At 63.4% G+C, this 27,741-nt stretch overlaps 2 protein-coding genes across 6 annotated transcripts; both read right to left on the bottom strand.

Annotated features, from left to right (window-relative positions):
* Positions 1-479: 479 nt before the first annotated feature.
* On the bottom strand, positions 480-9,251 carry SIGIRR (single Ig and TIR domain containing). 4 transcript variants are annotated; one of them, XM_044259881.1, is made up of 10 exons: positions 9,198-9,251; positions 4,717-4,880; positions 3,635-3,833; positions 3,072-3,205; positions 2,812-2,952; positions 2,246-2,389; positions 1,727-1,829; positions 1,509-1,659; positions 1,113-1,281; positions 480-804 (listed from the first exon to the last, which is right to left on the bottom strand). In XM_044259881.1, exons 2-10 carry the CDS (start codon positions 4,721-4,723, stop codon positions 641-643), a joined length of 1,212 nt encoding a protein of 403 aa, XP_044115816.1. In that variant the 5' UTR covers positions 4,724-4,880; positions 9,198-9,251; the 3' UTR covers positions 480-640. The 4 variants fall into 4 exon arrangements, with proteins under 4 accessions (XP_044115816.1, XP_044115813.1, XP_044115815.1 ...); XM_044259878.1 differs by having other exon boundaries at positions 4,717-4,883; XM_044259880.1 differs by lacking the exon at positions 9,198-9,251 and adding an exon at positions 7,686-8,152 and having other exon boundaries at positions 4,717-4,883.
* Positions 9,252-9,735: 484 nt separating this feature from the next.
* Positions 9,736-26,300, bottom strand: ANO9 (anoctamin 9). 2 transcript variants are annotated; one of them, XM_044259876.1, is made up of 24 exons: positions 26,196-26,300; positions 19,871-19,945; positions 19,660-19,785; positions 19,311-19,456; positions 18,080-18,126; positions 17,898-17,956; positions 17,744-17,817; positions 17,434-17,568; positions 17,182-17,278; positions 16,984-17,044; positions 16,792-16,874; positions 16,603-16,707; positions 16,354-16,515; positions 16,232-16,268; positions 15,911-16,022; positions 12,977-13,034; positions 12,769-12,866; positions 12,515-12,654; positions 12,227-12,379; positions 11,329-11,476; positions 10,694-10,795; positions 10,527-10,620; positions 10,301-10,413; positions 9,736-10,193 (listed from the first exon to the last, which is right to left on the bottom strand). In XM_044259876.1, exons 1-24 carry the CDS (start codon positions 26,199-26,201, stop codon positions 10,166-10,168), a joined length of 2,259 nt encoding a protein of 752 aa, XP_044115811.1. In that variant the 5' UTR covers positions 26,202-26,300; the 3' UTR covers positions 9,736-10,165. The 2 variants fall into 2 exon arrangements, with proteins under 2 accessions (XP_044115811.1, XP_044115812.1); XM_044259877.1 differs by lacking the exons at positions 19,871-19,945; positions 26,196-26,300 and having other exon boundaries at positions 19,311-19,413; positions 19,660-19,731.
* Positions 26,301-27,741: the final 1,441 nt, after the last annotated feature.

Below are 27,741 nucleotides of genomic sequence, written 5' to 3' on the forward strand. Positions count from 1 at the left end.
TCAGTGGGTTAAAGCCTCTGCCTTCGGCTCAGGTCATGATCTCAGGGTCCTGGGATCGAGCCCCGCATCGGGCTCTCTGCTCAGCGGGGAGCCTGCTTCTCCCTGTCCCTCTGCCTGCCTCTCTGCCTACTTGTGATGTCTCTCTGTGTGAAATAAATTTTAAAATCTTAAAAGGAAAAAAAAAAAGCTCAGAACCTGAAGAATAAGGGGCCTGCCCCCTCCCCCAGAACTTGACTAGATCAGAATAGGGTAGTGGACAGTCATGCCCCCAAGCAGACAGACCGAAGAAGCTACTACAGGAGACGTTTCTGAGCTGCCTCAGGAGGGAGGATGACGGCAGGGACAGCCCAATCTGTGACAGAGCTGAGGAGCCGAGGGCCACTGACAAGGGAGACGGAAGTGAGGGGAGCCCCGCCCAGGGGCTGCAGACCCCCTTCCGACCCCAGGAGAGGAGAGGAGAGGAGAGGCTGAGGCCCAGGCTGGATCTAAAAGGACTTTATTTTCTGGCACAAGGAGGCACACTGGGGCAGCTCCCTTGCCTGAGGGTCTCAGGGCTGGTAGTCCTGCTAAGAGGAGAAAGATCCCAGCCCACCCCGCACCCAGCGGTCCTTGGAGCACTTGCTGTTTGGGCCGGCGGGGGCTACACGTCATCCTCGGACACCAGGCAGTAGAAGTCCGTGCGGGCGCTGTAGTTGCGGGAGCCGAGGTCTGAGACGTCCACTTCGCTGCCCCGGCCCTCTCCCAGCGAGGCCCCACTGGCATGTGGTGGCGCTAACGGCTCCCCAAAGACGGGACCCCGGACACCTTGGAGGAAGGTACCATCAGGCCTCCCGCTGGGCTGCCCGCAGCCTGGCCCATGCATGGGGGTCCCTCCCTGCTCACCCTCTGCCACGGTGGCATTTGAGGTCCTGGACGTTCCCAGGCAGGCCCCAGGCCCAAGTGCCCCCAGAAAAGAGGCAGAGGGAGTGTGCTGGGGGCTCAAACCCACTATGGCCTGCAGGGAGGACTCTTTCCGGCCAGACCCCTTTCTGGGCTCCTCAGCCCTGTGGACCACCCCCACCCCAGCCCAGGCCAAGCTTCTCCGGCTCAGGGGTGGGGCCAGGGGAGCCTACCCAGGTCTCCCTCGGGGTCGGGGTCCTGCTCCCGGACGCGGCCTTGTGCGATGAGCATGGGGTCTTTGTCGTCCTGCAGCCGCGTCTGGGGGTCTCCCTCCGCGGCTCTGTACCGCACCTTCCGCGGCAGCGCCAGCTGCAGCTCTTTCCAAAAGTCTGAAGACGGCGCCTGGGGGCCAGCACGGGGCCGTCAGCCTGGCCACCCCAGAGAGCACCCCTGGAAGGAGCGCTCGCGTCTCAAGGGAGGCCCCTCTTCTGGGCAGCAGGCCGCAGGGCCCTCCCCCACACGGTCCCGGTCCCAAACGCCCAGACCATACAGCGGCCCGCGGAGGGGCCCCCTCGGGAGCCCGGACCGCCCGGCCCTACGCCGGGCCCCTGCCCGCGCCCTCTCCTCACCACGGAGCCGGGCCTCCAGAGCAGCAGGGTCACCAGGTGGCGGTGCTGGCGCAGCAGGCGGAGCGCGGGGTGCGCGGGGTCGCGCCTCTGGCCCTCGAAGGTGATGAAGATGGGTCTGCGTGTGAGCTCCAGCAGCCGGCACAGGCCCTCCCTGCGGGGGCGGGGCCGTCAGGGGGGCCGCGGCCCGGGGCCCACCCAGCCCGGGGCGCGGGACCCACCGGAAGCTGTGGCTGCACCAGGCCCGGCCGAGGAAGGCGTCCGACAGCACCACGATGAGGCGCCGGCAGCGGCTCAGGTTCACCAGGAGGTCGGCGGAGGGCTCTGCGGGGAACCGGGCGTCGGCGGGGCCGGGGCGGTAGGGGTGGGGTCGGGGTCGGGGGTCCCATGGGGGAGGGAGGGGCCCGGGCTCGAGACGGGGCGGGGCCTGGACGGGGCGGGGGGGGCGGGCTCGGCCCCAGAAAGGGGCGGGGCGGGGCCCTGGGAGGGAGGGGCCCGGGCTCGAGACGGGGCGGGGCCTGGACGGGGGGCGGGCTCGGCCCCAGAAAGGGGCGGGGCGGGGCCCTGGGAGGGAGGGGCCCGGGCTCGAGACGGGGCGGGGCCTGGACGGGGGGCGGGCTCGGCCCCAGAAAGGGGCGCGGCGGGGCCCTGGGAGGGAGGGGCCCGGGCTCGAGACGGGGCGGGGCCTGGACGGGGGGCGGGCTCGGCCCCAGAGAGGGGCGGGGCGGGGCCCGCGGTACCCGCGCGCGGCAGGAGGTCGCGGTCGTCCAGGAAGAGCTTGTAGCCCCGCCGGCGCTCGAGCTGCGGCTTCAGGATGAAGTTCACGAATTTCCGGTCCTCGGGGCTGTCGCTGTAGGAGACGTAGGCGTCGTAGAGCTTCCCGTCTGCGGACGGCGGCGGGTCAGCGCTCCGCTTTCGAGGCCCGGGCCCAGCGCCCCCACGCCCCCGCGTCTTCTAAGCTCCCCCCACGCGCGTGCGGGGACCAGGCCCTCCCGCCGCAGCCGGACCCCGCAGATCCGGCACACGCGCCCGCAACCCGCCCCCGGGCCGCGCCTAGACCGTCTCTCCAGCGCTGGACTTGGGCCGCCCGGCCCGCTTCTGCTCACCTCGCCCCTCTCCCGGGCTGTGTGCTCGGCAGAGCCTGCGGAGGGCCGCCGCCTCCCCGCTGCAGACCTGCAGACCCGCACCCACCCCTCACTTGCCCCGCTGCAGACCTGCAGACCCGCACCCACCCCTCACTTGCCCGGGGCAGCCCGCCCACCCAGACCTGAGCTCATGCTCCCTCCTTGCCCATCGGCCCGCGCACCGTTCATCTCCACCTCCCCGTAGGCGTCCTGGTACCAGAGCAGCACACTGAGTCGACACTTCACGTAGAGCAGGGCCGCCAGGAGCAAGACCAGCAGGACCAGGAGTGAGGCCAGCACCGCGGCCACGTGGCCTGCTGGGCCTGGGGACAGAGCCACAAGCCTGAACCAGTGCCACCCCCACCCAGTGTCTTCCCAGCCTCAAGGCTCTGCAGGCCCCCTGGGCTTCCCTTCTACCTTCCGCCCAGTGTACCCCACTCACCAGCTCTCCGAAGGGTGAAGGGGGAGGAGCTGACGTTGCGGATGGAGCAGGTAAAGGCCCCATAGTCCTCAGCACGGGTCAGGTTGACCCCCAGAATACTGGACACAAGCACCTCTGAAAAGTTGTCCTTGACCCTGGGGAGATCAGACCCAGCCCTCTCACCTGGGGCCTGAGAGTATCACTGGATGCCCCTGGGCCCCACCTGTCAGACTTAACCACAGAAGCTGCAGACATGGGCTTCCCCAGTAGTCCTTGCCCCGCTAGCTAAGAGAAGTGGCCAGAACATGGTGGGGGTGTGGCTCTGTTTGAGGATAGCCCCCCAGATCCTGGGTCTGGATTTTGGGGGTCAATGCCTAATTCAGGCTGTAGGATTGTGCTGGTACGCATGGTCCTGGGCTGTCTACAAGGTGTATGTCCGCAGGGGCCCCCTGTCTCTGCTGTCACTAACCCTTATTCTGTGTCTAGAGTGGCACTCTGCCCATGTCCAGGGGGTTATGGACCAGGGCTCGGGTGGCCATGGGTGTGACCGGGGTGGTCACCTGTCCGTGGACTTCATCTCTTACCAGGAGTCTTCATGGAGGTCATAATGGCTCCTGTTGCCCAGCAGCAGCCTGTCTTTCAGCCACTGGACTGAGGGCGGGGAACAGTGGGGCCCAGAGACCACCCAGGCCGTGCAGTTCAGAGCCACGACACTGCCCAGGGCAGGCTCCAGGGCCTGGTTTCCAGTTGGGGATAGGAACTCAGGGGCCCTGTCGCAGATGCCTACAGAGAGACGACCCAGGTGTTAGCCATGCCTGGAATGCTGGGCTCCCCCCCAGCCACAGATGGTCTGTGGGCCAGGAAAAAAATAAGACGTCTGTGCACAGGTCCCACAGGGGACAGGGCTTGTCTTCCCCCGGGAGCAGCTGGCTCTTGGGTGTTCTGCCAGCTCTCGATGTGGCTGCTCTGTCCTCAGAGAGACGCTGGAAGGTGGGGGCCAGAGTCACAGCAGATCTGACCCCCTCAGCCCCACGGGGGCCCACCTGGCTGTTGCTCACCCGGCCAGGACAGGAGCCCGGCTCCCACACGTGCTGTGTGACCCTGTGGCCGACTGCTGCAAGGCCCACCCCGGGTGAGCAGCTGGGCGCTGCCCCCCTCACCCCGCCACTTCTGCTGGGGGAGCTGCCCCAAGTGTGAACGCTGAGCAGGCCAGCACTTTCCACCCGGAATGGGGGCACAGGACTCCAGGACCCTCTCCTCCTGTTCATGGGCAAGCTCGCCCTGCTCCCTGAGACCTGATTTTCAAATCAGGAAGAGTCCTAGTGGGACATGACAGGAGACCCCCATCATCTTGATGGGGTGGTCTCTTGGCAGCCCCCATGTACCCATCCTGCCCCCGGGCCCCACCACAAGCTCCCATTCCCAGTGTCCCTGAGCTCTACTGACCCCCACAACCGTGGTGTGGAAGCTTTGGGCCAGAGAGAGCTCTGGGCCTGTCCTAACCATGGGGTCAGGACCTCGGGCTGTGGAGGAGGGGCAAGCGTAAGCCTTTGTACCCCTGGCTGGAGGCCAAGCCAAGGGCCCCAGCAACGTCACAGCGTGGAACCAGCCAGAGGGACAGGAGGGGGAAGTGGGGCCCGTGCCTGTCCCTCTTTGACCCGTCTACCTGCCATGGTCTGGCCGGGGCCTCCTCGAGGCAGGCTGGGCTCGGGTGCCACCCCCTGGTTCCACGGGGCTCCTTGGATGAGCAGATGAGGCCCCCGGAGGCCTGGCGAGACTCACTCTCTGTCTTTGTGGACGGTCAGTCAGGGCACCAGGACGGGTCAGAGGCTGCTGCCATCCCGAAGGAGGAAGTTAAACAAGAACAGGATGAGTTAACATGTAACTTTGCACCGGCGGCCTCCCGATGCTAGGGACGCCCGCACAGACAGCATCACTTGGAACACATCGCCCGGGGCTGGAGTGGGCACAGCAGGGAGGGGCCCTTGGATGGCACTGCACCTGTCCCAGGGCCACCATGACGGCCCGGGGAGGGACCGCAGAGGCACACCCTGGCAGCCCTCACGAGGGTGGGAGGTGGCTGTGTTAGCCCTAGCCCCTGGGGTGGTGGTGCCACATACGAGGGACACGGGGAGGGCCGTGCTCACCCAGGCCGTGGCAGGGGTTGGGGGCCTGTGAAACTTGCCATCCCCACGCGGTAAGTGTGGCTCCTGAACTCTGAGCCACACTCTCGCTGTAGGGTTCTGTCCTAGCCGTGTCCCATGTGTGTGTGGCTGTGTGGACACAGCAGCCCCCAAGGCCGAGCCAGGCCGCAGTCATGGAGGCAGGAGGGGACAGCGGGGGCCTGGCTGGACTGACTCTGCTCCGACAGGCCGCCTGGGTCCCACCTCCTCCTGGCATCCCCTCACCCATTTGTCGTTTCCAAAACCAAAGACTTTTGTCCGCATCGTCTGGCTCTCCAAGGCCAGCCCCCACCCCACCCACAGGTGACTCTTCCGTCCTGCGTGGGGGCTAAGACCACCCCCCGGCCAGCTGCGCAGCAGCCACACATGCCTCCTGAGACGAAGAGCTCTGCAGTGATCGTGGCTGGAGGAGGGGCCCAGACCCCCGGCGCCAGAGCCTTCACGGAGAGCCTCCCTCCTGGACCCCCGGAGCCCTGTGGCCACCCCCTCCCAGGTGCCCAGTTTCCCCCAAGGGTCCCAGCAGGTTCTCATGGAGCACTGACTCCACTCCTGCCGCAGGCCGTCTCCCCACTCTGCAGGCCCCGGGGCTTCGCAGGTAAGTCTCAGCCTCCCCGCGTTCCTTCTGCGTGTTGACGCGGCCGCCGACCTGGCCCAGCCTTGCCACAGCCAGAAGCCCTGGGTTTGGCTGGGATGGGATCTCCTTGGGAACTGGGGAGCATCAGCTGGGGAAGTGGTGAGGGGCTTCCTTCCAGAAGCCCCCTGGTGCAGCACAGTCTTGAGGGTCCTCGAAGCAGGAGAACCAGTCCACTGGGAGGCTGTGGAACACTGGGCAGCCCACATCCCCCACCCCGGGGTGCCCAGAAGGACATGCCCTCAGCTGGGCAGCTCCCAGGGAAACCCCTGCTGCGGCCCTCCCACCTCTTCAAGCTCAGAAGAGCCCTAACCCCTGGAAAGGCAACCTTGAACCTTCCTGGAAGTTAAGGCCCAATGACACATCCAGGGACAGGCGACCCCCGCCTGCACCCCGCCCCCACATCATCTGTCTTGCACACCCCATGCACACACACCCTCTCCCCACACACAACTGTGCTAAACTCCTGTCTTAGAGTGTGTGCCTCCATGCACACTCCCTCCACCTCCAGCACCACAGCCACACACACACACACACACACACACACACACATCCTGGCAACAGCTCCCACCAGGTGCGCGGCCACCAGCATCTGCACGAATCCCACACGGCACACACCGTCCCTGAGCCCGGCCCCTGCTGCCCGTGGCCTCCGGACAGCCTCCTGCCCCCCTGCTCTGACGGACACACACATACCATGCCCCCCCTGCTCTGATGCCCACACACGCTGCGGGTCTCCCTCAGCCAGGCCTGCCTCAGAGGACCGGCCTGGGGTTCGAAAGGTGTCCGAGGATGAGTACCCAGGCTCCCGCCGGGCCGCGGGGCCACTGTGGGAGTTCGCGAAGTCACCTGGTTCCGGGTCTCTCCTCCTGGGGGGGGATGTCGGTCACTGAGGTCATTGACGTGTGCTTGGGGGCAAACTCTTTGCTCCACAGGGCCCCCAGCCCGGTCTGCGACACCACAGCACCAGGACACATCACCGAGCACAGAGAGGACCTGTCTTTTGTTTGTGTGTGAGTGTTAATCAGAACTTTCCCTGTAGCTTCCTGGCTTTGCAGTCACATCCTCTCCTAGACCCAAACCCCACCCAGGCAGCCACCAACCCCCCAGGCCGTTGGTGACTCTCGCCCCGCCCGCCCGCCTTGCTTCTTCCTGTAACTCTGAGTCAAGCGGCTCCTTCCTCTGGGGCCCACCCCAGCCCACCCAGGCATCAGACTTCCCGAGGCCCCGCCTGGGAGGGGCTGGAGCCCAGGGGGATGTGGGTGGGGGTGCTCCCAAGGAGACGCCCAGGGGGATGTATTGTGCCCACATGAGGAGACCCAGCGGACGGTGTGGCCTGCTTCCGGAACACTGCTGGCGATGCTCCCCTTGGGCTGGTGGGGGCCTGTGGGCCGCTCTCCCTCACGCCAGTGTGTCTGACCTGTGACCTGCCGGGGTATGGAGGGCGCTGCGCAAATTCCTGCCAATAATGGGGCCTTGAGCGGAGCTTTTGGGCCCCCTCCCCATCCAGTTCCCCCATAAAGTCCCCAACAGTGAGTAGTTAAAAGGGGGCTGTGGTATCAGATGGACCTTAGTTTTGGGCTGCGATGAGAGGATAGTCCCCCCCCCCACACCCTTTTCCAGATAAGGAGGTGGAGAAAGGCCTCCACAGAGGCTCCAGGGCTCTGAGCCTGGGCGGAGGACAGCCAGCCTGTCCCTTTGTCACCACTGACTTCCCTGACCAGACGGACTTGGGACTCAAGGCCCAGCAATAGGGGGGCTGGTATCACCACCCACGGAGATCCCACAAGGGTCCCCTTCAGGCCCTGGCCCTGTCCTCACCTGCCCAGGCTCAGAGGCCCAGCAGTGGGCCCTCTTCAATATCAGCTTTCCTGTGTCCTCAGTCCGACCCCGTCCTGGTGGTGCTCTGCAAACCCCCCCCCCCCCGTGGCCCTCAAGACCTTGAATGATGGTGCATCTTGGGCTCAGGGCCCCACGGAGCCGCAGGAAGACCTGACTGCACGCTCGCCCCAGGGGCCCCAGCTTCCTGGGTGTACACCAGCATCAGCTCTCCTCCAAGGTGCTCCGGGGGCCCTGACGCCCAGGTGACCTCCCACAGCCGTCAGGGACCTGCATGGAAGCTCCCAGGCAGGAAGCAAAGAGCCCCTCTCAAGGGGGCCTCCGCTCTGTGTGTCCCCCTGCGTCACCAGCTTGCAGCCATGACTCCCTTCTGCTGTTAATCAGCTCCAGACCCACCCTCCAAGGTCAGCGCCAAGAAGCCCACGTGGCCTTAGGCACTGTCCCGAGCCGCCCTTCCGAATCCAAGCCCCCTCCCCCACCCACACCGCAGTCTGCCCCACAGCCCATGGTTCCTGGAAAGCTCCAGCTCCCGAGTGCGTCCTGGCTTGAGCTGTGCCCCCCGCCCCCGCTGATGCGGCGGGACGCGATCTCCCCATTGCCCACCCCTCCGCCCTCTGCTTTGCTGCTTCGCACCCCATCGTCTCTAGCATCTCCTGCTCATCTGGGACGCGATGCGCCCACGACGTGCCTCCCGCAGGCGAGGGGCTCCGTCCCGCTCCCCTGGGGCCGCAAGGGCTCCGTTCCCCTCCACGACACACCCCACCTCCCGCTGTCCGCCTTTCAGAGCGGAGGACCAGGCTTAGTCCCCCACACAGCAGGTGCAGCGAGCAGGCTGGTCGGGGGCGGGCGCAGAGGGCGGGGACTCGGGTGGGGAGAAGGGAGCTTGGAGGCCAAGGCGCTCACAGAGAGGGGAGGGCGGGTTGGGGCGCGCACAAGGGGGACGTGGATGACGGGTCGGGGTGCGCATGGGGGCAGCACCGGTGGGCAGGCCTGGCGCAGCGGGTCGGGGACGCAGACGGAGGGCGGGAGCGCGCACGGAGAGCAAGGGCGCGCGCATGACGGTAGCTCCGCCCGGCGACCGGCGCCGCGCTGGGCCCCAGCCGGGTCCTCGGTGCACCCCCGGGGCCCTGGGAGGCCCGGATCCGAGCTCTGGGCAGAGGGAGGGTACCCGCGCGCCTCGGCGTTCCTCCTCCCTCCGCTGGGCGAAGGTCAAGAGGAAGCCACTGCCCACGTCGGGCGGAGCGGGAAAACCTGCCCTTGCCGCCACCCCCCCACCCCAGCCCCGCCGCCAGGCCCAAGGGACGCGGACAAACTCGGGCTTCCGGGCGACGGGGGCAGCCGGCCGAACTCCGAGCCACTTCCTGCGGGACCGCACCCGCCGCGGCCCAGAGGCTCTACTGGGCAAGGGGCCCCCTGGCTCCCAAGCTCCAAGCCCAGTCCCAGCTCCCGGGAGCCAGCGAGCTCCACTCAGCCCCGTGGGTCTGACCCACTCACCTGCTGCCAAGACCTGGGGCTCGCGCGACCGCGGGGGCGGGCCGTCTCACCTGGGCCAGGTGCGCAGCGGCGACGAGCCCGGCGGCGGCAGGTGCAGCCCCGCCCAGCAGCCAGGGCCGGAGGGCGGACCCAAGAGTCCCCCTTTGCGCCCAAGTCTGGCGCTTAAGACTGTCCTGCTCGCAGGCACCAGGAAGCCTCGGACCTGCAATCACCCAGCCTGGGGGCACAGGCCCGACCAGCCCGACCAGCCTGAGAGGCTTGGACCCGAGGGACTCCTCACAGTTTCCACTGTCCCCAGGGGCACCTTTGGTGGTTCTGCCCCTCCTCCCCAGCTCTTCCTCCAGGAAGCCTGCCTTGACGCCTGCCCCAAACCCCAAGTGCAGGGAGGGTAGGACCTCAATGAAGCGCCCCTCACTTAGGAGCCCAAGGAATGCTGAGAGGAGGATCAGGACACGACCACATTCCAGACCCTTCCCCATCTGGACTCCAGTTTCCCATCTAGCCCCGAGGACAGACACAATCCACCAGTGGCCCAGAATCAACAGAAAAAGGGTTCATTTTACTCTAGAAAGTTCTGTAGACAGAGGGGAGCCAGAGAGGTGGGGTCAGGGCCCCCTGGCCCGCCAGGAGGGTGGTGGGGCAGGACCTGAGTCCCACAAGTCAGAGGGAGGTTCAGAAAACGGGGCTGGTTTCCCTATGTTGTGGCCTTTGAGAGACACCCCCACCCCAGTTCTGTGGGTGGCAGGGGTCAGTTCGAGCTCAAGTCAGGGCTGTCCCAAGTCTGAAGCCCTACCAGATGGAACCGGCCTCACAGATCCAGCCTGCTGCTCACACACACACTGGCCCTCCAAGACCCCACATAGACACAGACTTGCCCACGTGGACACCGGCCTCCCGGGACCCCGACATATGGCGGGAGCAGGGCAGCAGCAGGAGGCACTGGCGTCTCCCAACGGGCTCTGGCTCTCTTACACCTCTGTGCTCCTGGGGCTGGAGCTGCAGGCAGGAAGGGCATGTTGGGGGTCGGGGCCAAGGCCCTCCCTCCAGCTCCCCACCTCCCCCGCACCCCAGCCTGCCTCCCTCCGTCCGATCTGCTTCCGCACCGCATTTTCTCCCGGAGCATCTGGTACTTCTCCTCCAGGACCTTGTTCTTTACAGACTGAGGGACATCAGGCACGAACCAGGCTGCGATGAGCTTGATGCACAAGGCCACGTGCTGGGGGAGCAGGGCACAAGGGCTGGCTGGAGAGGTCAGGACCCACCTAGCAGGGGCTTCAGGGTGTGGCTAGAGAGAACTGCCCCCCCCCCCCGTCCCCGGGGCTGGCCCACCTCGAAGAGGATCAGGAAGACCAGGCGGATGGCCAGGAGGACCCAGAACTGCTCCGATAGGCTGTAGTCCTGAGCATTGCGGTAGTCCCGGTACCTGGGGTGGGGAAGTCACGGAGGTCAGGGGCCAGGAGATCTGAGGATGCCCGTGGTGGAGGGGGGATCCAAACCTGCACTGGGTCACATTCTCCGAGCCTTCTGTCTGGATGGGGTCCTGGAAGTCCTTGGTGTAGAACACAGACAGGCTGTGGTTGACGTAGCCTGTGAGGCAGCTGGGGGAAGGGAGAGCAGGGGCCGGTGAGGGCTGCAGTGTGGCCCCTTCAGGCTCCCAGGGTGGTGCATAGCACAAAAGCAAGAAGGCCGGGAAGGGAAGGGACTCAGGGTGCCCCCGCCGGCCTTCCCCACAGGAGTTTCAGGGAGCCGTCCAGGGGAGAGGCCTGGAAACCCATCCGTAGCTACAGCTGACCGTTGGAGGGCTGGAGGCGCCAGGTAAGGAAACTCTTCCGTCCTCTCCTGGGCAGCAGCCCCAAGGGTCTGCCTTTGGGAGGCAGTCACTCTGGTGGGGTCTGCTCCGGAAACTGCTGGTTCTGGGACCTTCCTCCCGCCACCGGGGTCCCACCACCCCGGCGGTCTGCAGGCTGGTGTAGGGGGCAGGGCCACCCCCACACTCCGACTCGTGACTACCGCGGACCCTCCTGGCAGCATCAAGCCCTTCCCCCGGGGTCCCCTAGGGCTGAGCCGCAGTTTTCCAGGGGTTTCCCCAGGGGTCTCCAGACAGTCTGAGGCGCCCCCAGAGCCCCCTTACTCGACAGCGGGCTGGGCCCCCGTTCGGCACGGGCCGTAGTGGTACTTGTACACCACTCGGGGGATGAACTCAGACGTGAAGGCGATGACCATTCCATTGGCAATGACGGCCAGCACACCGATGGTCTCCAGCACCTGCAGCCAGGTCCCTGGGCCACCGCAGCCGGGTGAGGCATCTGGCCGGTCGAGCCCTGACCCACCGGCACCAGCCGCCCCACCTCCAGCCCCCAGCCCAGGCTGCTCGGGGGAGCCTCGGCGCTCAGGGGGACCTGCTCACCTCTGCCTGTGCCACTGCTCATGGCCGCCGTCGGCAGCCTCTGCAGAGGCAGACGCGGACCAGGAGGGGCTCAGGTCTCCCCTGACCCCTATCTTCTGCCTGAAGCCCTCAGCTGCCCCCAAGCTTGCTCCACTCCAGGGTCAGAACCCCTTAACCTGGGCCTAAGACTGGGGCCTCCCTCCTACTCCTACTTATCTCTCCCTCTGCCCATAGCCAGCACCCCACCCCTCTGCCCTTCCCTGACACCTGGCCATCTCAGAGAGGACAGTCTGGGTGACAGAGGCCACATCATCGTCCTGCTCTTAGTCCCTGCCCCCAGCTGCTGGACCCCTCCCTCCTCCAGCTCCCTGCTCTCCGAGCCCAGCTCTTCTGCCTCGGCCCCAAGGGGGCCGCCGTTCACTCAGCTGGCTCCCGCAAGGTGCACGCCAGCTCCTCTTCGGAGCACAGCCCCCTCAGGCCGACTCCCAGCCTGGAGAAGGGCTGGGGGCTGTCTGGGGAGTGAGGGGGCTTGTCTTGGAGAGATCATTTCAAGGGAACCGGCATGATCTGGTCCCAGCAGCCCTCGCCACCCCATCCCCAGCCAGAGGGCCTGTGCCCCTCGACACCCAGTCGGGCCCCTGACCGATGTCTTTGGCCTTGCGGGGCACCAGGCGCCGCTGCAGCCTGACCATCTTGATGGCGTCCAGGCGGATCTCCACGAGGTTGCTGAAGAGCGCCAGCAGCGGGGCGAGCGGGAAGGCGGCCACGAAGATGGTGGTGAAGCCGTACTGGATCACTAGGGGGTGAGGCCGGCGGTCACCGGCTCTCAGGGCAGGCCCTGCACCCGACTGCCTGCCCCCGCCCACCAGGCCCCCAGGACCCGCCCCGCAACTGGCTGCCGCTGGGCCCGAGCCCCGGCCGCCCTGCGTACTCATCTCCATGAACTCATCGAAGAGGCTGAAGGTGCCGACTGGGTTCAGGAGGTAGTTGCGCCGCAGGCCCCTGAGCTCGGGCTCCCCGGACGCACGGCCCAGCCTGAACCGCGTGAGGCGCCACTTGTGGGCCAGCCACCTAAGGGGCGATGAGAACGAGAGGGGAACAGGGCTGGGAGCTGTGGGTGGACGGCCTGCGCGCGTGAGGGCTCCCCGGGGTGAGGCACCGGGACAGCCCTGGGGAGGTCCTCACGGGCTCAGGTACTCCACACAGTTGCTGAGTGTCTGCTTCAGGCCCATGATGATGGCCATCTGCAGGAACAGGTCCATCATGCAGCCGCTGAGATGGCACTGTGGGGGCAGGGCTGGCGGTCAGGCGCGGGAGGCAGGGCTGCGGGACAGGGGGGCTTGTGGGGAGGGAGGAGAGCGGCAGAACGGCAAGGTGTCCAGGACAGACTGACCTCCTCCAGCTTCCACAGCCCCGCCAGGCGCACAGACTTCCCGGGGTGACCGTTGATCCTAGGAAGGACGGTTAGGCTGGAGGAGGGGCGTGGGACACTGCTTCTCACTGGGTGGGGTGGAGCAGAAGAGAAGGGGGAGTGGGGCAGTAGAGGGACGAGGGAAGGGAAGGGTGCCTCACTGCGGGGACACAGAGGCTGGGTCCTGGAAGCTCTGCCCATACCCAGACGCGCCCCTGCACACGCACTCACACATGGGCACAGGTGAAAGCCCAGCTGTCCACAGGCTCAGACAGGTTCCAGACAAGGCCTGTCAGGAGTGGCCTTAGTTTCCCCCCACTGAAACTATGCACTTAGTTTAAAATCACCCACTTTCCATTACATGATAAAAAATACAAACTATATTAAACCAGAAGTCAGGCTTGTGGTCGATTGTCGGAAGACAGGCTCACTTCTAGGGGCTTGGACCACTGAAGAGTCAGATTGCAGGGTTGGGCCAGGGGACCCCGGGATCCCGCACTGTCCCTTCCCCAGCTGAGCTCCCACCAACAGTGACAAGTGTCCTTCTGCCTCCAGGCAAGAGTCGAGGGACTGACAGAACAAGAGGTCCTCACGGGAGAGATGTGGCCCAAAGCAAAGCCACTGGCACACGCCTTTCTCAATTATGGACAAGTGACATCTAGGGAAAGCCTTTAACACCAAAATCAGAGACCAAGTAAAGAAAGTGCATGATCCCCCCCCCCCCAAAAAAAAAGAGCATAAAAGGAGCTTGGAAGAAACAGAAGTGATACCAGAATAAAAGGAAAAAATGAGGCAAGATCCTCAGAGAAGACAAGCCGTGACGTCCTGGTGCCACGAAGCGGATGCCGTGGAGGAACCGTGCCACGCGGCCCTGGAAGGAAAAGCATAGAAGCGTGACAGTCAAAGGGCTGGAAAACAGAGTCAAGAAAAACTCCCAGAATCTGGAACAAAAATGGGAGGGAAAAAAAGCAAAGAAAACTAGATGGTCAATGCAGAAGGTCCGGTCTGCAAACAAACGGAATTCTAGAAAGGGGAGCAGAGGAAACCGAAGACACTAGCTGTGTGAGAATCGCTCGGAACTGAGGGACCCAAGGCTCCAGGCCCAGCAAGTGCCTGGGAGTTTCTTTCCATGTGACTGATACTGAGTCCACATGGCAGGCCTGCTGCAGGCACTAACTCAGCGAAATCAAGCCCCCGTGCCCTCTGCGGTAGAGACAGGGAGCAAACATGTGCATGGGGCCAGAGGGGACGTGGGGCGGCTGGGGGACCCGGGGTTCTGGGCTGGACGGTGGAGCTGCCAGTGGAGGAGGGAGACTGAGGACAAGCCTGTGGGCACGGTAAGGTTGGGGTGCCCACAGGGCATCTGAGGGGAGCTGAGAGGCAGCTGGACCTGGGAGTCTGGACTCCAGGGAGAGGTCTGCAGACAGGGGTGCGGGCCTCACTGGCGGGTCTAGATGGTGTTGGAGACGGCGCCTGCAGTCCTGGAAACAGATAGCAGCGCGTTGCGACATTTAGAGGTGGGGAGAAGAGGAGAAGCCGGCATCTGGGGAGGCTCGAGCAGGATCCAGGAGGGGGAAAGGAGGAGCAGGGAGCACAGGCCGTGGGGCGTGGTGGGGAGAACATTCCTTGAAAAGAATGGGACAGGATGCCCGTGTGGAGGTGGAGATAACCCCGAACCAAGATAGGTGCTGAGGAGGCAGAGGGAGAGAACTGCTCCAGCAAGCCCAGGGGAAAAGACCCACCGAGACACCCCGCTGAGGCGCTTCAGAGGACAGCCTCCCTGAGATTAGAGTCGGAAGACGTCTACCTCCAGCACGGGCTCCATCAGGCCCTCCGTAAGAGCAGCCGCTTCCCTCCGTACCCCTCCTCGGGAAGCGCCTGGAAAACTGGGGGTCTCCTGCACGGTGGAGAGCCAAGGGCTCCCAGGATGCACAGGTGCGCACAGCCCCAAAGGGAGGGGCGGTCACCTAGAGGGCGTCTCCAAGGACTGCCGGGGTCTGGGGACTGCCTCATGCCTTTGAACATGCTTGGAGGACTTGGGCTTTTTGAAGGTTCCGCTGTTCCGCTGGAGTTTACAATTCATTGGCAATATGCGTGTGTCTTTTGCAATTTAAGCAAATACACAGAAAGAACAAATGGAGCAATTATTTTCTTTAGAACCAAATTCAGTGTGTTAAACCAAAAAAAATGTTCATTTCACTTCTAAGACAGAGCAGGGGAAGTCCCTGTGAGCAGCTTTACAAGGCCCAGCGTCGGAAATCAGCCAGATGTCTACCAACTGAACGGATAAATCCCAGCGAGTTCCGCAAACCAAGGCTCATGCTGTGGTTTTTTAAAAACGAGGACTTGGGCGCCTGGGGGGCTCAGTCACTAAGCGTCTGCCTTCCGCTCAGGTCATGGTCCCAGGGTCCTGGGATTGAGCCCCATGTTGAGCCCTGCATTGGGCTCCCTGCTCAGCGGGAAGCCTGCTTCTTCCCTCTCCTGCGCCCCCTGCTTGTGTTTCCTCTCTCTCTGTGTCTCTCTATGACAAATAAAGAAATAAAATGTCAAAAAAAAAAAAAAAGAAAGAAAGAAAGAAAGAAAACGAAGCCTCACCCCCATGCATATGTGGGCCCTGCCCATAGTACGTTTCAGCACCATGAGAGGATAAAATTATGTTCAGGACAAAACCCTGTATGTCAACAGGTGTGTGTGTGTCCTTGAAAGTGTGAAAAATTCTGGGAAGACCCACACAGCGGTTATGGGGTCACCTCTGGGGACGGGGAATAGAGAGTTGGCGTCCCTGTGGGATTCCCCCACACGTGTTTATACTGGGTGTCTGCTTCCTCCGAGCACGAGTTTGAGAATGAAGACGAGCAGGTAGCCCCACTTCAAAGGGAGCACTAGACGGTGCACGAGGTGGAGGGGCCGCCTCACCTGCCCAGGATGAAGGCGACGTAGACGAGGGACGAGAAGTGAGCAAAGAACTGGAGCGTGAAGAACTTGATTGTGAACTTGCCCTCGCGCTCGGAGAAGGTCCTGGGCTGCTCTAGAATGAGACGTGGGGCTGTCCCTCACCCATCCCTGACCTGTCCCTATCCTGACAACTCAGGGACACCCGCAACCCTCACCTGTCTGCCAGGTGAGAGAGGCAGTAGCGGCAGCAGGAAGGGCTCCCTCCCCTGTCTGGGGATCCAAGACCCCAGCCCTGAATCCTCCTGTCCCTTTTTGCCCCCCCCCCCAGGTCCTTCCTCTCACCAAAGTCACAAAGCTTGAGGGCCACATACTTGTTGATCTGCAGGACGACCAGAAAGCAGAGGGCTTACTTTGGGCCTCAGGGGAGGCCCTCCCCCACACCCCTTCCATCCCCACCCAGCCACCTTGGTCATGATGAGGATGACTACATAATGGACCAGGGCCCCGGTCACCACCACGGCTGTGGTCACCTGCTCTTCTTGGAAGAGCAAGGCGGAGTTGAAGAGGGCGGCAGCCAGCACACGGTAGACCACCAGGAGGTGGGCCATGCCGATCATGAGGCAGATCTGTGGAGGGCCAGCCAGGACAGGGCTCCTCAGGACGGCTGTCCCCGGGCCTGGTCTCCAGCCCCACTCCGGGCTCTCCGGGAGTACCATGAACAGAGACAGGACGAGGATGACCAAGCTTCTCAGGTAGGAGTGCTGGTGTGGCTGCAGCTCGTAATCAGGGCAGTTAATGAACTCAAGCGCCATTTCCTCCTGCGGAGGGCATGGACACACCTCAGAGGCGGGGACACTTGCACCCCGCGGGAGACAGGCCCCTGGATCACCCCGCTGCCTCACCTGGTCCTCGTCCCACCCGTACAGGTCCCAGTGCAGAACCACTCGGGCGCGCTGCCGCTTCCAGATCTCCAGGAACACCGTGGCTGCAGACGGGACCAAGAGGTGACACCACGTGTTCCTGCGGCTGGCGCCATGGGCGCAGGGGGCAGGATGGCCCCGGAGCCCAGGCTGCCCCCCAAGCGCCCGACTCACCCCACAGAGCCATAAAGATAGCAAAGACCACGGTGCCCTCGTTGTCGAAGAGATGCGTGAGCTGCGGAGAGGGGCGCACCTATCGCGGCCGGCCCTGCCCGGAGCAGGGAAGGGGGAGCCCAGCTCTGCAGGGGCAGACCCTCAGCTTCCCCTCCTCCAGGAAGACAGGCTGCAGCCGAGCCCCCGGGGGCGGCAAACCTTGGCAAAGGTGCAGGTGTCCGAGAGCTGCTGGTACCTACGGCTGTGGTCGCCCCGAGGGCACAGGAGGACGTCGTGGGCCTCACAGATCTCCTTGCTGAGGGGGCAAGGACCCGGCTGGGGGCGGCTCTCCCAAGACCGCCCCGCCCCCGCCCGCTCCCGCGACACCCGGCCACGCCCCCGTCGGCCCCGGCCGCGCCCCCGTCGGCCCCGGCCGCCTAGGCCACGCCCAGGCCACGCCCCCATCCCCACCTGATCTGGCTGGCGTTGAACAGGGAGAAGCCGCTCAGGAAGACGATGAGGCCCACCAGCGCGGCGGGCACCAGCATGTAGGTGTACCAGCCGAGCCAGGCGAAGTACAGGGCCACCTTCTCGCCGAAGTAGTCCCTGGGGGCACAGCTGCCCCGTCAGGGCCAGCCCCACCCAGGTGCCTCGCCGGCCAGTGCCCACTTGGGGTGTGCCACGGGTGGGGGCGAGGGGTGCACAGCATCTGTGTGTCTGGCCGAGGAGCACAGACACATCTGTTTGCAGCGGGCACGGGCGATTTGGGGGGCATTTTCACCTGATGTCATCAATGGGCTGGCAGCGGACCATGTTTCTCCACTGGGCCCAATTCTTCTTCAGGCCTTCCTCCCCCTGAGCACCAGGGACAGACAGTGAGATCTTCCCGTCCCTGTCCGGCGCTCCTGCCCTCTCCAGGCAGGGCCACCCCTCACCTTGTGCAGGGCAAATCTGGTCTCAAAGACACCACTCTTCACCAAATCCTCTAACGTGTCTGGTGGTCACAGGGAGTCGGGTCAGAGGGGAGCAGAGGTGAGGGGGAGCCCTGCCCTGCTCTCCCCAAGTCAACACCCCTTCGGGGGGCCGCTGCACAGGCCACCTGCCATCCTGTCCTTACCACCAGTGGCCGTCTTGCTGTTTAGTACAAAGTTGACAATGCGGATTCTGGAACACAAGAGCTGGTTCAGGTTGACTCTGCCTGACCTGGGTGGACCCCACCTTCCATCTGGCCAGGTCCCAGGCCCCTCTGTGTCCTGGTGGAGCCCCCAGCCTGCCTGTCTTGACTGCCTGAATCTAGGACTCACCAGGGAGCTCTTCCGCCGACCCCCTTGTGTCCTCCTGTGGCCCAGCTGCCCCATGACTCCACGATGGGGCTCACTTGGGGGTAGGCCCTCCCCTCGCAGTGCTGGGTCCTGCACCATCCCCTCCCAGATACTGGGTCTAGACCCCCTCCCACCTCCTATCACACCCCCCACCTGGAGGCCCCACACAGCCAGAACACACCCTAGGCCTTTAAACGAACAAAAAAATCCTCATAGCCTGTGAGCCAGTTTGCCTATGGAGAGACGGAGGCGCGGACAGGCTGAGAACCTGCCCAAGCCCACAGAGCCAGGAAGTGGTACCGCCAGACATTTGGCTGCAGGGCTACAGTCCTCCAGAACGTCTTCTGTGAAACACGGTCCCTCTAACGTCCCAGGGCACTCCCCAGCCTGCTCCTCCCGGCCCCACCAAGGTGCCTCTACACCAACAGCTTGCACCTCCCAAAGACCAGCCAGTTCTGCATTCGCAGGAGCCCTCTGCCCCCATATCCGAATTCCGGGAGCGTTCTTGGCCAGTCTGCAACTGCCCAGGCCCCAGCTTAGCTCAGAGGGGCCTGGGCAGAGGGGAGGCAGGTGGCAGAGGAGGGATGGGGGGAGGGTGGGTGGGGCGGTGCGAGAAGCTAGTGGATCAGTGGGGAGAAGGAGGTGCTTGGAGACGAGAGGCTTGGGTGTGTGGGAGGCAGGGGACAGATGTCTATGGAGGGACATTTGGTCTAGAGGGGGGAGGTCCGGACCCACATTCCAGGTCTTGGGGAGATGACAGGACAAAGCGAGGAGGGATAGCCGGGAGATCCTCCTGGCCTGTCCAAACCCTGCCCACCCTTCGGGGAACGTGGTCACATGCAACCTTCAGAACACTCCACGAAGCGAGAACGGTCTTTATCCCGTATCACAGACAGACATGGACACTGGGGCACAGAGCTCTGTCCCTGGGACCTCTGACCTAACACCATGCCTGCAAGCCTGACTGGACCAGAAACAAGGGGGGGCAGCGGTCCTCCCGGCCCCAGTTCTTGCCCAGCCTCTCACCTGGTGGTGGCTGGGACGGAGGTGGGCCTGGTGGGCTGCACTCTGGCGGCAGGACCCTCGGGCTCCATGAGGAGAGTGTGGTACAGGTCAAAGATCCTGCCGTCTGCTCGGATCCCAAAGAACACCTTCTCACGGTCCTCTATCATCTGGGGTGGGAGGGAGCTTGGGGACCTTCTCTCCACTTTGGAAGCACCCCCCTTGGTGCACAGCCACTGGCCTGTCCCTTCTACTTCGGGCACAAGGCCACAGCCATTGTTCCCAGACCCCTGCCCAGGACACACCTGTCCCTTGTGACCCCAGTGGCTCTGGCCCCCTGCTCCACACCAAGGCAGGCCCTCCACCAGCCCACCTTGTAATGGAAGCCCTTTCTCTCGAGCTCCTCCAGGAAGTGCTGCTGCCGCCGGACCTGCCCGGCATTTCTCTGGGTGCAGCGGTCAGCCACGAGGACGTAATCCCACCGCTCAGGGGCCTCGGTCTGGAGGACAAGTGGGGCTGGGGCTGGCACAGGGCACAGGCCAAGGGTGGGGCTGAGTCTGGCTGGGGCCCCGGGGGAGACTCACCTCCCCAGGCCCGATCTCCGTCAGCGGGAAGCTGTCGCCTTCAGTCCTAGTCAGGATCCCGACTCTCTCCTCACCCTGGGGGCAGAGGGCAGAGGAGGACAGGATGGGGCCGGCAGCACAGCACCTCCTGGGCCAGTGCTCCAGCCCCAAGGGGGAAGCGCAAAGCTCGAGGACAGCACCACAAGGGAACAATGGGTAGTTCCAGGTGGGGCTGGGGCTCGGTGCTAGGACACCGTGGAGGGCAATGGGCAGGGAGGCCCTGGGCGACTCCCACAAAGGTCTGTTTAGAAACATCAGCAAAGGGGCACCTGGGTGGCTCAGTGGGTTAAAGCCTCTGCCTTCAGCTCAGGTCATGATCCCAGGGTCCTGGGATCGACCCCACATTGAGCTCTCTGATCAGCAGGGAGCCTGCTTCCCCCTGCCCCTGCCTGCCTCTCTGCCTGCTTGTGATTTCTCTCTCTCTCTCTCTCTGTGTCAAATAAATAAATAAATAAATAAATCTTAAAAAAAAAAAAAAAGAAACATCAGCAAAGAGCTCTTGAAATCCTTGAGAAGAGACGAGCAGCAAACAGGGCCTCACGGAAGAGGAACGTGGGAGAGCAGGCTGCAGGTCAGGGCCGGAGCCGCCACCTTCTGCCCTCTCGGCCACAGGCACATCAGTGGCCTGACAGCGTTGAAGTCAACAGACTCCCCATCATGCATGAATTGGAGAAACAGAACAGCACATCCTAGACCACCCGGCCCGGCCCATCCGGCCCCAAACACAAGGAAAAGGATACTCACAGGAGCTTATTTCATATAAAAATCATGCAAATAGTTGTCTTGACTTATTTCACTAAGCATGATACATCATATGATGTCCCTGATATGAGGAAGTGGAGATGCAACATGGGGAGAAGAGTAAATGAAACAAGATGGGACTGGGAGGGAGACAAACCATAAGTGACTCTTAATCTCACAAAACAAACTGAGGGTTGCTGGGGGGAGGGGGGTTGGGAGAAGGTGGGTGGGGTTATGGACATTGGGGAGGGTATGTGCTTTGGTGAGTGCTGTGAAGTGTGTAAACCGGGCGATTCACAGACCTGTACCCCTGGGGATAAAAATATGTGTTTATAAAAAATTAAAGTATTTTAAAAAAATCATGCAAATAACCCTAATTCCCACCAGCACGTGGATGGATGAAGGCACTGCACAGCCCTGCACAGCAGAAAACCATCCAGCACGATGGAGGACTTGCAGCCGCCACCCATGGACCCTGGGGACCCCCGGGACATGGGTCTGAGTTTAGGAAAAGGAAGTCCAGGGAGTTAAGTGCTGCGGGGGCGCCAGGACAGACCAACGGTGCTGAGATCGGGGGCGGAGCCTTAACAAACGGACCGGCTGCGCAGCCTGCAAGCCTCTCCCCACGGTGCCACTGTCCAACTCTCTGGCGCAGCCCTGACGGGTGTCACGGGTCCTGGCCTCTCCTCGCCTCCTCCCTGCAGACCTGCCCTCATGGACTTCATAACCAGTGAAGAAGGTGAGGGCGGGGAGAGAAGCCCAGTGATGGCCCCCGCCCCAGGTGATGAAGGTCCAGGTCTCCGTGATATCATTTAGCTGTGACCCCCTCCCCCGCCGCCGATAGGCTGTGACCCGGTAGTATGTAGCCCCCTCCCTAAAACAGAGCCCTTTCTCAGCTGAAAAGGCCTCAGACTCAAGAGTTAGGTGGCCGCAAACAAGGAAGGACAGAGGGACCGTCACAGATGGGAGGAGGCTGGGGAGACGTGAAGGTAAATGCTGTCGGGATCCTGCACAGACCCAGGCCCAGCGCAAGGACGCCAGACGCCAGTGGCAAAGCTGGTGCCGTCCGAGTCCACGCGACTGGGTGGGGCTCTCCGTGCTGACCAGAGCCCCGGGCGATGGGGCTGTGGCGTGAGGGGGCGTGAGGCAGAGGGTTAAGCCTCCGCTATCTTCCTACACTTCCCAGTTGTCCTACAACCATGCAAGTAGGGATAGGGGCAGGGGACTCGGGCTTCGCCCACTCTTGGCAAGTAGGCAGACAGCAGGCTGTGAGGCTGACCCACAGCGCCCCAGGCCCCGTTGCGGGGGCACTGAGCCCCTGAGGGGTGGCGGTGCAGGATGGAGGGGACAAGGGAAGATGGTCAGGTCACAGGCTGAAGAGGAGACGCCGGCTTCAGAGCCCAGAGCCCGGGCTGCCCACACCGTGTGCCCTCGGGCAGGCCTGCCCGGCCCTCCCCACCTGGGTGCAGGAAGAGCCCCGTGGCCCAGTGCAGCGCGGGGCACGCTGTGTGCACCCATGAGAGGGTCCGCAGCTCGCTTCCCAGCTGGCGGCTCTCCCGGGAGGCACAGGAGCCCGCAGAGTCCCAGGGCTAAGGTGCGGCTGACACATTGTGGGGCGGACCCACCAGAGCACCCCATTTCACGCCTTCTAGGCTGGCAAGTTCTGGCCCTGCCCGCCCCTCTGTGGGCACAGGGCTCCTGCCATGGCCTCCTGCCAGGGGACCACCCCCGCCCCAGAGTGACCCCAACCCTTCTCTTGGCTTGGGAGCTCAGAGCAGCTGGTGGCTGGGTCTCCTCTCCAAGCTCCCCCCGCCAGGACTTCATCCCCGCTGAACGGCCTCGCTATTCCCCTTTCCCTCCACAACCACATTCCACCAAGCTCAAGGCCTGCCTCCTTCAGAAAGCCTCCCTGGACTGCTCCAGCCAGTCTGGCCTGGAGGGCGGCCAGCTAAGAAGCAGGCTGCCCCATCACACTTCAATTTAAGATACACAGCAAATCCTTCGTAGTATAAGTATGTCCCAACTGTGGCATGGGACACACTTGTACTAAAAAAGAGATTTTTAATGTAAAAATTGAATGTAACTGGGTATCTGGTTTTTATTTGCTTCAAAACCTGCAATGCTAGTCCAACTCCCCAGCCACACCCACAGGCACAGCAACTACTGGCCCCAGGATGGGACCTGGTCTGCCCACTCTCCGTCTGTCCCAAGGGCAGAAGACAGAAAATGGCGACCCATGCCGCCATGGGACGGCAGGCTCTAAGCCCCCCGGTGCCAGGGTCTCCTGAAGATAGGCCTGATACAGACAGCTGCTCTGGGCCCCAAGGCCCCTGGCGCTCCCACATGGCTCATCAATTCTAAAACTCCTGCCAGAGGAGGAGGAGAAACCTGCTGTTCACAGACTTGCAGGACGGGGGTGGGGGACCCTGGGCTGAGGTGCCTCTGTCCCCACAGCACGCAAGGAGGGCGTTCGGGTCCCTAGCGTCGGGTCCTGTGGCTTGCCTACCATGGGGCTTGGTAAGTGTTGTCCTGGGGAACTGGTGAGTGCCACCGATGCACAGGAAAGACCTCATGTGCTTGACTTCGACCAGGAGGAGGCTCTCCCTGTCTCCCTGCCCAGCCCCGAACTGAGCTCCTCCAGCAGAGACGGCAGGGAGAGACCCCAGCATCGGCGTGGGCCTGAGGCTGAAGACCAGGATGAGCAGGGGAGAGAGCTGGGAGCACGGCGGCGGGGAAAGGCCCAGGGACCCAGGCAGGCGAGGGAGCCTGGGAAGAAGGGCCTCTCCCAGAGCATCCCTCCGAGGCCCGGCAGTGGTGGGAAGGTGGGTGCCACCTGGGTCACAGAAATGAGGCCACTGGGCCTGGTGAGCTGTTGATCCGGACCTCCCCTTTCCCCACCAGAGACACTGCACATCTTTGGAACAGTTACCCAGAGCCTCTGGGGAAGGGCTGACTTGACCTCCTCTAAGGGTTGGCATGGGATCCGGACCGTGGAGAGTGATGCCGCTGAAGGTATATGGCGGACACTGACCATGGATCTTGGCCACTGCACAGAGGGACCCCTGTGTATACTGGTCAGCCCTCGGCTGCGGGCAGGAACAGCCAGGTCACACCCCCCAACCCCCCAACCAGCTCCAGTCCAGCCACCCCTTCCTGGCAGCCGGACCAGGACCAGGTGCTGAGAATCTGCTCCCCATGTACTCTGGGCTCACCATCCCTGAGGTCACCTGCTACACACAGATCCCCTCTGTGGGCCATGGCCACAGGCGCCGTCTCCAGGATCAAGCTGTCCCTCAGTCCATCTGTCCTCTAGGGTGAGAGGCCTTCACAGATGGGGACCCCGTCCCCACCTCCAGCCAAGGCAACTGCTCGGTGCTCCCTGAAGCAAGGAGTCTGGGGTGCCTGCATCTCCGTCCCCTAGGCTCTACCTGCAGGATGCTATGTGCACCCATTAGGCTCCCAGGCCCCCAGGGCAGGGACAGGGGCTGTCCCGACACACCTAGCCTTGGAGACCCCAGCCTTCCCTGCCCTGTGCAGGCCTCAGGCGAGGTCCTGCACAGATGAGGGGTACAGACTGGGAGACCCCATTGTTCTCCCTCTAGTCCTTCCAGAGTCCACACCCCTGCAGGCCACACACCTAGTGGGCCAGAGCCCAGGGCTTAACACAGGCCAGAGTCCCAGGGGGCTCACCCACTAGTTCCCGATGAGGGGACTTCTGGAGACTACAGGCCTCAGGAGACACTCCCTCCACTACAGCACGGAACATGAAGGGGCAGAGCTGGGGGAGTCCCGCCCCCGTCCTTTCCTTCCCAGTGTGGCCCCGTCCCCAGTGGGGCTGAAGACCCTGCTGTGCAGACGTGACTGTCCCCCAGCTCCCGAACAGGGAGTCTACACGGAACACACACGTGTGACGTTACCCCAGCAGCCAGAGGAGCACACTGAGGCCTCCCCTCACTGCCCACGGCTCATCTCACCCTGAGGTCACATTGTGACCTCTGGCGGGGCCCCATGAGCCTGCAGTTTCCTCGTCTAGCAGGGGGATCCTCCTGCCCCCACCAAAGTGTGTGGACACAGAGCAGCCCACCCGTGCTCCCTCAGCAGTCCTGGGAGATGAAAATATGCACGCACAGGACCCGAGGGGCAGCCCGCAGTCAGCGTCCAGGACCCGGTACTCAGGACCTCCCAGAAATTCAGGACTCAGCACCTTCGAGGACTCGGTAGTGAGTACTCCTGGGGACTCAGCACTCAGCCTTTGAGCTTAGCAGAAGCATAAAGAACAAGAGAGCGGCCCGAAGGTGAGGCTGGCGGTTGGCAGGAGCCCATCATGGAGGCTGCTGGGGCAGCTGGGGCACCTAGTCCGCTGGGGGTCATGGGAGCCATGGAAGGGACCGGAGCAGAGAAGGGCGCACTCAGATCAGCGGGGGCTGGAGGCCCGAGTCCTCCCTGCTGGCTGTTCCTACATCGGCAGACAGCAGACGGCCCTTTCTTTTTCTTTCTTTTTTTTTTTTTTTTTTTTTTTTTTTAGCTTGAGAGAAGGAAGGGGAAAGTGAGCAAGAGATCACAGCAGAGGGCAGCAGCTCCCCACCAAGCATGGAGCCCAGTGGGGGCTCGATCCCAGGACCATGAGCTGAAGGCTGGTGCCTAGCCTCCTGCGTCACCAGGCGCCCCTGCGCATGTCCCTTTCAAAGCTTTGATTCCTTGCCTCAACCAGACCAGGTGCTGCCCCCCTGCCCCAGGCACCCCCAAGTCTGTCCTTTACCTGCACTTGGGACTGGCAGGGAAGGAAGGGGCTGACAGGGCTCAGGCTGAGTGAGGTCTGGCCTTAGGCCAACCTGAGCAGCCAGGTGCCCGAGTGGGTCTGGCAGGCTGAGGAGGCGGTGGGCGAAGGTAAGGCGAGAGGCCACCTGCTCGGCCCACACCTGGGAGGGCCCTGGGGAAGCTGAGTGGGAGGCTGGTTTCACTCTCCACCCTGGCACGGGCCTCCTCCCAGGCACTGGCCCCAGCCTGCATGGCTTCTTCCTTGGCAGAGGGGAGAAAGGATGTCTTCCTAGGATGCTTTCTTGCCTGCTTCCCTGGGGGTCCACAGCTCCTGCTCTGCCCCCCAAATCAGAACCCAGCAGCCCCCCAGCCAGCCCCCAACCTCTGCCTGGGGGAGGACTGAGGAGCAGAGGGCTCAGCTGGCCGCCCTGGGCCTTCCCCAGCCCTAAGTCAGCCCACCCTGGAGGCCAGAGCCCCCTTTCCCTTTGCAGGACAAATTCTGGGGGGACACGCTCTCCTCCTCCGTCTCACACAGGCACAGAGGGCCTGGCTGGGGTCCCCAGTATCCCTGGCTGGGCAGGAGGAAGGCTGCCCTCTGTCTTGCTCCAACCCCCAGCCTTCCCAGGGACTCTGTCGGGGCTCTGGCCACCCTCCCCTCAGCCTTGCGGGCTGCAGGGAACCCCCACAGGTACTTTCCAGGTAATCCTGGCAGGGCTCCACAGGTGTGGAGCGGGGCCGGGGGGGCGTGGCCTGGCCACAGGTGTGGACCCCCGCACTCTGGACTCACCTGCATGCTGGCCCGGGAGTCTGGCTAGCCCTGGAATCTCGCTAGGGGCTGGCATTCGACTGGAGTGTGGCAGCCAGGCCAACGGGCGGGAGAGTCCTACCTGACTTCCGCCTGGGACTCACCCCTCCCTCCTTCCTCTTTCCCGCCTCCCTCCTCCCCGTCCTGCGCCATGTGAACCTTCTGCAGGCACACCCCAGGCTGGAAGGAATACCTCTCCCCTGCTCCCAGGGACCTCCGATGCCTTCCTAGGGACCGAGTCAGGTGGGGACCCTTCCCCACACCTGAGGGCGTTGCCCTCACCTGCGGGAAGGGTTCCCCTCTAAGATGGAGGTAGACTGGCCTCTCCTTCCTGGGGGGAAGCAGCATGGGCAGGGCACACGAGGGTGCCCCAGCATCCCCCGCTCCCTGCTCACCTTCATTCTTCCAGACCACAGGACACACTTGCCCCCCAGAGCATCTGGCCCTTGCCTCCCACCCTCCCCTCCAAGTCCAGTGTTGATTCCCTTAGAGGAGAAACTGGGGCAGGCAGGATTGAGGATGAGAGAGACCCAGGAAGAAACTCCCACCCTGAGCTGCTGCTTTGTGGACCCCATCTGGGGGAGGAGGGAGCTGGCCTGGGCTGCAGGGACTCTGTGCTCTAGGCAGCAGCTGGGGAAGGCTCTGGATGCCCCCCGCAGCAAGGTGGGGGGCTCTGGCAGTTGCTCCGAGGCTGAGGACGCAGGGCAGTGGCTCCACAGGACAAGGCATATGGAAACATGGAATGGTATGAGGGGGCACCCCTGACGTCACGGGGGGCAGGGAGCGCCCCCAGGGTCAGGGTCAGCATCCTGCAGCCCATGCAAGCCTGCGGTCCAGACCCAGCAGCAGCATAGATTTGCTCCGTGATCATGTCGCCCCACCGCACCCCATGGCTGCCTAGGGGACCCCACGGCAGGCTGTGACAACAGCAGGGACCAGGACTGAACTGAGGTGGCGAAGACGAGAGAGAGAGCAGCAGAGAGCCTGTGTGACTCTGACGGAGCAAGCCTGGACACACACGTTAAGACTGGTGTCATGGCAAGCCCCGGTGGTAGTGGCTTCGACAAGTCCATTTCTATATATTCAGACCTGGCAACATACATATTGCTCCTCCCATAAATGAAGCCTGGGGCGGGCCTGGCCAGGACTGGTGTTAGCCTGACTTGTTGCTCTGGCACCTGAAACACTTGGTGGCACCACATGGCTCAAAATGGCTGCTCAACCTCCAGGCATCACACCCCCATCCAAACCAGCAGGAAGAGGCAGGAAGGGCACTCCACCTGGCACGTGGTCCCATGGCCTCAACTACCCTCATGGAAGCCTGGGAAGTTGGGTCACTTTTCCTGTTGAAGGAGGTAGAAGGGTACTAGCGTCACCCTGCTGTCTGCACAGGCTAAAGGGTCTCAGGAGGCCTATTCAAGTTCAGAAAACCGTCAGCAAGGGCTTTTGAGCCAGAGTAATTCGAACTCAAGATCCAGGTTGCCAGCCAGCTCCTGGCCTCCCTGTTTCCTGGTCTCCAACTGCACCG

Source organism: Neovison vison, chromosome 7 (assembly GCF_020171115.1).
Source record: "Neovison vison isolate M4711 chromosome 7, ASM_NN_V1, whole genome shotgun sequence".
NCBI lineage: Eukaryota > Metazoa > Chordata > Mammalia > Carnivora > Mustelidae > Neogale > Neogale vison.

Coding starts and splice junctions, on each gene's coding strand:
- SIGIRR (XM_044259881.1), bottom strand. Junction 2,953..3,071: donor CTTCACCCTTCGGAGAGCTG/GTGAGTGGGGTA, acceptor CTCTGTCCCCAG/GCCCAGCAGGCCACGTGGCC. Junction 1,282..1,508: donor TCTGGAGGCCCGGCTCCGTG/GTGAGGAGAGGG, acceptor GCTGGCCCCCAG/GCGCCGTCTTCAGACTTTTG.
- ANO9 (XM_044259876.1), bottom strand. Junction 17,569..17,743: donor CAGCCCATTGATGACATCAG/GTGAAAATGCCC, acceptor CTGTGCCCCCAG/GGACTACTTCGGCGAGAAGG. Junction 11,477..12,226: donor CCGCAAGGCCAAAGACATCG/GTCAGGGGCCCG, acceptor GCGGTGGCCCAG/GGACCTGGCTGCAGGTGCTG.